At 39.7% G+C, this 11026-nt stretch overlaps 1 protein-coding gene across 1 annotated transcript; it reads left to right on the plus strand.

The window, feature by feature from the left end:
- Nucleotides 1-6577: 6577 nt before the first annotated feature.
- si:dkey-245p14.4 (uncharacterized protein LOC563576 homolog) lies at nucleotides 6578-7648 on the plus strand. Its single transcript, XM_036516482.1, has 3 exons — nucleotides 6578-6698; nucleotides 7070-7200; nucleotides 7388-7648. Exons 1-3 carry the CDS (start codon nucleotides 6578-6580, stop codon nucleotides 7646-7648), a joined length of 513 nt encoding a protein of 170 aa, XP_036372375.1.
- Nucleotides 7649-11026: the final 3378 nt, after the last annotated feature.

An 11026-nucleotide genomic window follows, 5' to 3' on the forward strand; every position in this document is an offset into this window, starting at 1 on the left:
CTCATGTTAATATAAGGTGTTTTTTGCATTTCAGACGTAGTTAGATAAAGAAGCAGTGGCTTTTAAAATGTTAATGATTTCATAAATAATAAACACATGTCAACTACAAATTTACTTTCAGTGCTGTGTGAAACATTTCAGACAGGGTGTGGGTGAGTGGGTGGGGTTAGTGGATGAGTGGGTGGGGTTATTGGATGGGTATATGGGGGTAGTGTGGGAGAGGGGGAGAGGGTGGGTATGAGGGACCTCTATGAATAAGAAGAAAAACTGTATTATGTCAAGATTTACCAGATGCATGCAATTCTATAGAAAGCCAGTGACTTTTTAATCGATGTCAACCCTTTGAAATTGTGTCTCGTGTTTTGATGGTTATTTTTTCACACAGCAAAGTGCCTGGGACATTTACAATAAGCTCATTGTCAGGTTTAGTTTGAGATGTTCATCTCTGCTGTGTGCTGCATTGAGGTCTCTCTCATCTTTCTGGAGAAACTGCCTCTAACCACTCCTCAGGCACAGAAATGGATTCAAGTATCTACCCAACCAAATAACTTCTTTCACTTCTGACCTTAGAGTGGGGAATATGGGAACTTTGTTTCTAAGACAGTTTGTTCAGCAGATAAAAGGCCACTTGTTAACAGTACCAGGAAGTTCCTCTGTCAAGAGAAAATAACAGGCAAACATGGATGATACATAAACTGTGTGAGTGTGTATGTGTGTGTGTGTGTGTGTGTGTGTTACAAAAACAATGAATGAAATGGATGAGAACACAAAATTACATTCTGGAGTTTTCAAATTGATTAATTAGCGATTGATACCAAAGTAATATTGTTACTTATTAGTAGGTTCCAGTGCAATAGATGTCACTGCATTTTGCTGTTCAATTTGGTTATGAGCAAGCTGAGCATCTGTAGATGTAGAGGATTGCAAATGATGAAAAGCTAAGTGTACATTACCCAATACACAACATTCTATCAAAATGTCTGTACACAAACTCATCATTGGGTTATTTTCTGTCAGCACCTGGTTCATGCAAGAATTGTGATTGGAATTGCTGCTTGATTTTGTAGACATGACTGCCACCAGCTGGCTGATGGTAAGATTGCATATTCTATGTCCTAATACTTGTGTTGTATAGCATTATACTATGACTTTCCCTTATTAATTGGAATGTGAAACATATAGTAGCTTATATTATCTATCAGAGGTATACTTTAATATCCAATCATGAAACTGTATAGAGCACCACAGCCTTGTAGCTATGTAAAAACACAACTTAACAAGATATAGTATTCTATCCAACAGGTTGCTTTGAATTTTGTCAATGTCTTTTTTGAATTACAGTGTTTAAGACACCTTCCCCTACGAGTCTATGTGGACTGGCAAATGGAGCTTTTCCATTGGCGTTTTTCCTTTTTAAAATAAAAATATTTCATACTGCCAGTCGTACTGTCACTCTTAATTTGTGTAATTTTATGCTAAAGTACTGAAAAGGCTCATCTCTCGGTTCCAGAACTACTTTATTTTCTCTTATTTTCTTTGTGTGGTCTTGGGCCAAACTTTTAGTTTTGATTTACAAATTGTGAAACTTGTGGATTCTGTAATGTTAGTGGGTAATGGATTCCATTTCCCTGCTGCCTTAACCATGAATGCTGTTTGTCCAAAATCTGTCTGCCTGAACTGTACCATACAGTTGCCTCTAACTGAAGCCCTTGCCTCCCTAGCATTATTCCTTGAAAGAGATAAATACTTTTTTAGACGAGTAGGCATCAGATCATGAATAACATTAGACAAACGTAAACGCATCTACACAAAACGTAAAATTGTCAGCAAGATATACTTATTTACAATGCTGACAGTGATGACAGGGTGGCAGTGTAGCATAGTGGTAAGGAGCAGGGCTCATAACCAAAAGGTTGCTGGTTCAATTCCCCACCAGAGTGCTGCTGCTGTACCCCTGGGCAAGATACTTAACCCACAGTTGCCTCAGTAAATATATAAATGTAAAAATTGAAACCCATGTAAGTTGTTCTGGGTAAGAGTGTCTGCTAAATGACAATAATGAAATGAAATGATGACTCTTGGTTTTTTTATCTAGGGTTTCTAAGGTTTGTTTGTATAATGTGTAATGGCTTCAGTGTGGTTGCTTCTGCCTGGGAACAGCTTGTAATGCAGTATGATAAATGAGAGAAGATCATCGAGTGTGCAAAATGTTTTACAGCAGACAAAGGCAGCTGGTGATTGATGTGTTTAAAATTCATCAAATTGACTTTGACAGTGCTGTAAACCTTTTAACCTGTTTCATAAAGGACAAAGTGGAGTCAGTGATGATATCCAGACAGCTGAAGTGCTGGACAACATTTACAATCTTAATTGAGAAACCATTTACAACTGTGTCCTTAATGGAGAAATACATACAAACAGTTTTGCTCACATTGAGGGTCAAACAAGAAGCCATTGAATTCTACAAGAGATAGCCATAAGAGAAGCCATTGTGCGATTTTGTTCAAAACTGTGGTAAGGTTTCAAGCAGCTTGTTGCTTAGTCTTAGCATGGGTGTAAATAGCTGTGTCAACATCTGTCATAGTTACTCAGCCATTAAAAGTTATTCAGTTAATAAAAGTTTCTTTTACGACTGAAGAGTTCTTCAGTTTTGGAAGCGATGCTTTCGATCTAGATGCTTGCCAAACAAACCTTCACGTTTAGTGCGATCGTCCAACATGAACTCTCGCTTCTCTCGGTTCGTTGATTTGAAGTGGGGGAAGTTTTGTTGTTTGTAGGTTGCTGCAATGTTGCAACAAATGTGTGTATTAGGGATTGCTTCACTAGTTTAAAGTGGTGGGATCGCCACAAAGGGTGGTGGATGAGACAGATGTCGTTGCAGTATCTGTGGTGCAGGATTACTCTTTGGATGGCCATTACCTTGTCTGCTGAGAGCGTTGGAAAGGGGGCAGTGGATCCCCGCCGCTATAAGAACTTGATTCCACTGATCATCTCCTGCCGGTAGAAGGGCAACCAACAGGTAACCAATTAGCATCTTGGCAGAGCTGTTGCCCTGCATGAGAGGCTATTGCTGAAAGGTTGTGGCAGTATTTGCACCTGTGAAATAGGGTGGCTACAGTGGTGTCGTTAGGTCCAATCATTCAGGGCTATAGCCCCGAATATTTTGAAGCCTAGCCCCGAATATTTTCACCTTGAAAAAGGAGGTGTTTATAGCAAAACAACAGACATACTGTGTAACAGAGCAGAACTTGACTTGCAACATTCAAAGATGTGATAATATTTATTTATTATAAAGGTACATATAACCTCCCCAACCTACCGATGCCGATCTCCCTTCAAAAAGAAGACAAGCCCCAGGAAAACTTGACTGATCTTTTCAATAGCTACTGGTCTGGAGTTGCACAAAGTGTCTGCTTACAAAGCAGACAATGCCAGTGTTAACTATGGAAAACACAACAGCGTGTTTCAAAAACTAAAACTGGCTTAAAAGGACATTCTTGCTGCCACCTGTCTGGCTCACATATTGCACAATGCATCAGAATATGCTGCAGTAAGAATGGATATTGATGTTGGAAATATTGTGCTTAAGGTCTATAGCCATTTCAGCATCTCAGCTAGCAGGACAGCACAATTCAGAGAATTCTGTGAATTTCTGGAAGTTTATGAGTGTTATATTTTACGTCATGTGGCAACAAGATGGTTGTCATTACTGCCATCTATTGACAGGATACGGAAGTACTAGAAACACCTGACTAGTTACTTCCAGCATTTAGGTGAGGAGGAATGTTCCAAAGTTCTGTGGACATGCTTTGGAGAGGAGGGCAATGCCAATGATGTGCCTGAGACTTACTTTCTCTTCCTCAGTTATGTTTTGAAACTATTCACTGACTGTATTGAGGCACTGAAAGCCAAATCATTTTGCATCACCTCAGTTTATCAGCTAATGAGGACATTTTTTTGGCTTTGCCAAACACCAGCTGCTAACACCAGGCTCAGACAGCTTACCCCAGATCTAGCTAAGAGATGTCAATTTGATTTCACTGTTTTCTATGAAAGGGCCAAGAAATAAATAAATGACAGATACGACTTCTCTGAACAGAGCTTTCACAGCCAAGTATCTGAACTGGGCCTCAAAAGCACAGTGCCCTTCTCTGTGACACATCTCACAGACACTGACATGGATGGACTATATGAGGAATATGGAACTGTAGAGAGATTTCTCAGTTCTCTAGAGCTAGAGAATCACAGCAGTGAGGAGAGTATCTCACACTGTTCAGCCAAGCTGATGTCCCTCTCAGGAACCTAAAGAAGGTGAACGCCTACATTTTCTCAATCTCATGCAGCAATGCTCACACAGAACGAGTTTTTTCAATGATGAGCACAGCATGGAGAAATGAGAGAAACCGTCTTGAGGTGGATAGATACTCCAAATCTGTATGAACTTTTCAGAGGAGTGTACAGAAATGTACCACAAATTCCTGTCCAATAGGAAAATCTTGGAAGCAGCTAGGAAAGGGGTCAATTATCACAAATAGGCATCTTTGGTGAGTAGAACATTTATTTTATCCTGTCAGTTTATAGAGCAGGTTTTGGTTCAATTTGATCGCAACTGTTATATAGGTTATTGTTTCCATTTTGTGTCTTTTGAATTGGATGTCTGCCGGTTTTTCCTTTCGTCCTCCTTTTTGGGCTTGGGTGTCCTCCTTTTGGGGGTCATGACAGTGGCCACCTTGTCTATGATGAACAAACACAATTTTCTGTAGCTAAAGTCCTGCAAGTTGTTCCGTTGTTATGCATCTGGAAGGTTACGACAGCCAGCGCATTTTATAATAAGGATCCAACACATCTAGCACAGCGGTAAGTGCTATTCCAGGCATAGAGGGGCCGGCGTGCGAAGTGTTTCAAATGTTAAAAGACTAAAGTTAGTTTGATGCTCAGCCGTTATCCAGAGGACATGTGAACAGATGATAAAAACACGGTTCTGGTAGGCATCCATGCATGAAGCCTGCTTCAGTACATTTTGAAAAACAATGGACAGTTACAATGATGTATTTCACTGAATACCTCTGTTAAGAACAAATTGCTGCACAATGGACTATATGCGAAATTACCATATTTTCACACCCACTCCAGGTTTAATACGAGATAGTGAGTTTACTGGACAAATTAAAAAAATGACTTGATTGCAGAATTACCTCTGGTGGAATAAGTCAGCTGTGTCAGCACTGTGAGGGAACACAAGACTTTTGCCCACGATTCAAAAAGAATCAATGCCACTTGAAAGCTCTTCAAAACTTCTTGTCCTGAAAAAGAGACCAGAAAATTTTAAATCATAACATGTTCAATAAATAAATAAATTCAAATTTTGAATTGAATTGAAAAAATAAAAATTCTTAAAATTAAAAGTTCACCTTCTGCAGCATGGGTGCAATGAGCAGGTTCTGGAAATTTACTAAAAGACAGATTTGTGGTCCTACAAAATGGCATGGAAAAATGCATTATAATATCCTTGTTCAAGTAAGTGCCCTTTAATTTTGTAGTGGGAAGATCATACACTCTGAGCTAGGCTTCATACACACTGAGCTCTGCTCTGATGCACTGACTTATATACATGATGGAGTTACAGAGTAGAACAGTCACCTTAATTTTCCATTTTAGCAGCAGGCCAGGGGGCAGGAAAAGAGAGCAGCTTGTAATGTCTAATTGATGAGTTTCCTGATATTTAACCTTTTAAACTTCCATTTGATGTCTAAAAGGGAAAGTCTAATGCTGCAAAGTGAAAGGTTTGCACAAACTCTATGCAAAGAAATTCCTGTGATTGGTTTGTATATGTGTAGAAATGCTCACTATTCATTGGGGTGGGTGTAGAAATTCCTGTGATTGGTTTGTGTCAACACGTTGACAATCAAAGTGTGTGATGTTAACACCCATCCAAATACAATGCATACAGCAGTGAATACCTGATAAAGAATATACTTGCTTGGCCTTTCTTTTTTAGCATGTCAGTATTCTGTCTTTGTAAATCTCTAATTTCTCATTGCAAGGTACAGTTTTCAGACTTAGTGTCCCATGATTTGAATATCACTTTGAATAGTGGTGTAAAGGTAGAAATAAAAATCGTTTTGGAAAATATGAGCGTACACCATCTTCAAACATACCTTTAGGCATGGTTTCTGTGCTTATAAATCTATATAACCTGCACATAGATTCTTCTTACAAAACCTTTTTATGGGAATCAATGTCTGTTTGGAAGTTTAGCACCATCGTTTATACTCTTTCAAATCTAATGGAACTAAATCTTTAATGGAACATACCACAGATCAATACTTTGCCAAGCATTTAGTGATTATAATGGAATCTAATTGATGCTTCAATTACATCAGTTTAGGAAAAATTCTGTTAAAGGGCTCACTCCCTATTCTCTGTGGAAGTAATTACTCATAATGAATGAAGCACAATTTGCACAGTAGAGTCCCTGCCTGCTGCATTCTGAACAGGAGAGCGTCTGTGCCGGTGCTACTACAGGGACAACTCTGACAGCTACCACTAAATGAAGGGAAGTGTTTAATATTCAGAAATGTCATCATTGCTAAAAGAAGAAATGCAGAGAAGCTTATTCAGACCAGAGGGGCAGCATCTGGAGGAATTCATAGAGATCATAGAACCTGCAGAAGGAAGACATTTTCTCTGTGTATCAGGTGAAGTAATCTTCATAATGAAAACAATGTTGTCATATGAGATATTTATTGCTTTTCATCTGTATCATAGTCTTTTACTTGTAGAATGTGTATTATACTTATTAGCAGTACTAGTAGTATTACCAATATGAATGCATTTTAAACAATCTTACCTTTGAATATTTAAAATATAAATTCTTACGTACTATACATTATAATATTTTTTATAATTATTATTTATGTTATAGTATATTCAGGATTAGTATAATTTATGATGAGTGTTCTTACATTTCCTATCAATAATGATCATAATTTAATGGTCAACAACGTTCTGATACAGATAACGAAGATCAGAGAAATGATGCTTATTTTTAGTTTGTTGTCGTTTTCAGTGACTAAACTCAAAGCTGTCCAGATTTCTGTGGTCAGAAACCTCAGATTGGATCTGATAGACGCATATGAGAGAATTGAAGAATGGTCCCTGAAAGATCTTGTTTTACTTGATGGAAGAGACCCTGACTCTGTAAGCTTTTGTACGATCTTCTATTGTCTTTTTCATTTTTACATGAAAATTAAGTCAATAATCATATTTGCATGCATTTGCCTAAATATTTAATACAATAGGTATTGAAAGGTATTGATTCAGTCCTGCCGTAGTTATGGCTGCTTGCAGGGTTCACTGTTGAAAGTCCATGTCATTCTCATTTCAGGATGAACCACGGTTTGTGATGCATTTTGACACAGTTCGCTCAATGACAGCAATGAGCTGTGCAGCCAAATACTCCCTGGCACGCGTGTTAGTTTCTCTCAGTACCACACACTGCCATACTGACCTGACGCTGGCCAACTTTGACAGGACCTACATCCGGCCAACATCCCTGTACTCCAGCCGAGGAGACTGCATGGTGCTCTGGCAGATCTGCTTCTATGCTGCCAATCTGGTGTGCTTGTCACTGTGTCCCATTCCCTGATGCTGCAGAATCATCCACAGGTTCCCCCAGGTCTCTGGTACACTTGAGCTGCGTGTCTGCATTTTGTGACATTTTGTCCAAACACCTAGATTAATTTTTTTCTTTAAAATGAAAGTTCAGTCAGTGCTAAATAAAAATTAGCTGACCTAGATGGAAAGCTACAACAATCAATCTCATTCATAATTGGAGGTTTCAGGTAACCACAAGCCTTTTAAGTGATTGGTGAAAAGGAGTCATTACTAACAGTGCATGTGCAAAAGGTGATTAAGGAATTATTAAATGAAAGAGTGATACTAAAATCTTCTATCCTAATTTGATTTGATGAATGATATGAGATCAAATGTTATACATTTAAACTTCAACTCTGTCTTTGTAACTTGTCTATTTGTTATATGGAACCAGTGTTGTTGCAAGTTTGAGATCCACTACATCATCTATGTAGTGTGAACAAAACTGGAAATGGTACTCTGTAGAAGGCATTTGCATTGGCTTTGCTAATCTTATTATTAGAGGACAACATCTGCATCCAAATAAAGTTTCTTTAAGTATCACCAATTCTTTTTAATATTGTGCAAACCACAGTTTTGTGTATCCCATTAAATAAAAATAAAAATCTCTGCCTTAAATTGTTCTGGGTCACATGACAGTTCTTTGCACATCAAAGGTATGAAAATATACTTCAAATTATAAATTCAAATGTACTTACCCTCCCATAAATGCAAGGCATTCAGCCAGGCATGGAAAGCTGTTCACAGGTGGATACCAGCAGGTCAATAATTGAACACAACAGCTGCCTGATTTAAGTCATAGCTGTGCTTTGCAGATAACTGCACAAATGGAAAATTCATTGTCACAGATTGGGCATCTGTCTTTCCCTCTGCTTCTCTCAAGCAAAGTTTCACTTCAACCCTCCCTGGTGGCTGACAGCATGCATAACTGCCAACCATCACTTACCTCCAGGTTCAGGAGAGACGAGAGGCCATCATTCTGCTTCAGGAGAGAGTAGAAACCATCACTTACCTCCAGGTTCAGGAGAGACGAGAGGCCATCATTCTGCTTCAGGAGGGAGGAGAGATTATCTATTATCTATGCACCTTCTCTGCAATTAACAGGACAGCCCCTACCTACCTCCAAGAATTCATCCAGCCCTACACACCAGCCCGACCCCTGCGCTCAACAGCAACTGGACGCCTCGCTCCTTGCATGGTCAAGGCAGGAGGTGCTCGTTCTGCCAGACATCGGCGTTTCAGCTACATCGCTCTCCAGTGGTAGAACGAACTCCCTGTCCTGCTACGTACAGCTCCTTCACCCCATTCCTTCAGATGGGGCCTGAAGACGCACCTCTTCAGACTCTACCTGGACTGCACACAATTGCTGCCCCCCCCCCAATCAGTGCTGTCGTAAATTGCTGTGCTTTTTAAATTGTTTCTTGTTGCCGCCTTTACCCTGACACTCATTGCGCTGTTTGAAGTTGTTGAAGTTTGCTGTTCGAAGGTGTATCATATTAGTTGTCTTATATGCTGTAGTTGTACAAATCTGATAGTACTGTGTCAAATAGACCTTGCTCTCAGCTGAGAACTGTCTCATTGTGGAGCTGTACACATCCTGTCCCCGTACTGTCGCTATACTTACTGTATGCACTTTTGTAAGTTGCTTTGGATAAAAGCGTCTGCTAAATAAATAAATGTAAATGTAAATTATCTCTTAGCTTCAGGGGAACAAGCTAAAACTGTGAGACTCCACACTCTTTTAGACTCATGTATGCATGCAAACCAGCCTCTAGCAAGGTCTGTTCAGATCTGCTGAGCCTGGTTGTCCCACCAGCCACTTGAAAAACATGAAGCGGGCTTCTGAGTGGCTCAGCCAGCAAGGTGCATGATGAGAGTGCAGGCCAATACCTATGGCCTGAGTTTGAAGCCTACCATGTCACCTGTAGACATAAGATAAAATAAGACAAGATAATCCTTTATTTGTCCCACAGCAGGGAAATTTGCAGTGTTAAAGCATCATAGGGGATAGTGCAACAGCAGAAAAAAGAAAAAGAAATGATAAAAATAGTAATCAAACAAGAAATAGTTGTAAATATTAAATAAATAAAAACAGACAGTACACAGTTTGATAGACATTAAACAGTAATATTGCATGAGTGAATTTTAAATTTTGATGTGTGTGGTCCACTGGGAGCAGTGTCAACATGACTGCAAGCCTGCAGTGAAAAGTATTTGGGGCTCTGGGGACAGGGATGAATAGCATGGCCAGGAATTCCTTGTCTCACTGCTCTCAGGCACATTGTGATTCATGTGGTACCTGCAAGTTGCTCAGGTTATATTGGAGGAGCAGCACCTTATCTTATGTATCATAAACTATATGTGATAATGGGAGAGTAAGTGTTAACAATATCATTCAATCTATTTTTCAACAAATACCGTATGATTATAATTAGCTGTACTTGCATAATAATTGTAGTTTTATTGTTGGGTCATACATAAATTGACACTGATTAAATAATGTCTGTATAAAAATAAATCCTAATGAACTGAATAATAATAATAAATAAATCCAATTGAATTGAATTGAAACCACCGCAGGCAAACGGACAGGCCGCTGAGTGACCGAAATCCTAAGGGGCCAACCCGCCCCTGAATGAATGGCCCGAACGCCCACCCCAGCCGCCCCCCAGAAGCAACCGACCACCCGAAAGTCCCCAGGCTAAGTGAGCTCCTTATGTTGGCGGGAGGACGTTACATGGGAAGAGCAGAGGTGAGGAGTGAGACTTAGCAAGCTTAGCAGGTCACCCTCCATGCCTGGCTTGGCATGTCTCACTCGCCCATTCAGCCTCCACGCACTGTCTAAGAAACCTGGAGGTCGAACGGGCGCCATATTTAGGTACTGTTTATTAACTTTGTTTTTCCTTATTGTTGAGGATTGTCCAGTGTTCCAGCTGTATGCTTGTTCCAGTAATTTTTATTTAGGTTTTTTCGTTAAAATTTTTTAGGCCCTTTTTACTGTTTTAGATGTGCAAATTTTTACTGAATTTTAGGACACATCATCAGTAGTGTACCTCAGGATCATCAGGTGTTTCAGCCTTTAAACACTATACACCCTCCTCTGAGGCGGCCAGCCAAGGGAGATCAAGCCTCGACTTGTGTCCCATGTCCAATTGGTTTTTTTGTTTGTTGTCTTGGTTTGTCTGCTGTTTTTCTGGTTTTGGTTGTTTTTGTCATATCCTCTTCTGTCCATCTTCCAGATCCCAGGGAACGCGATGGTTTAGGGGTGGTGAGTGTTTGAATAAGCCCAAATAAAGGTTTTTTGGCTGGTCAAATTCACGTGTGTAGTGCACAATGGTCTGGTGCGTGAGTGGTGCTAGCCACCGGTAGA

This window comes from Megalops cyprinoides, chromosome 22 (assembly GCF_013368585.1).
Source record: "Megalops cyprinoides isolate fMegCyp1 chromosome 22, fMegCyp1.pri, whole genome shotgun sequence".
Classification (NCBI taxonomy): domain Eukaryota; kingdom Metazoa; phylum Chordata; class Actinopteri; order Elopiformes; family Megalopidae; genus Megalops; species Megalops cyprinoides.

Coding starts and splice junctions, on each gene's coding strand:
- si:dkey-245p14.4 (XM_036516482.1), top strand. CDS start 6,578: ATGTCATCATTGCTAAAAGAAGAAATGCAGAGAAGCTTATTCAGACCA. Junction 6,699..7,069: donor ACATTTTCTCTGTGTATCAG/GTGAAGTAATCT, acceptor TGTCGTTTTCAG/TGACTAAACTCAAAGCTGTC. Junction 7,201..7,387: donor ATGGAAGAGACCCTGACTCT/GTAAGCTTTTGT, acceptor TTCTCATTTCAG/GATGAACCACGGTTTGTGAT.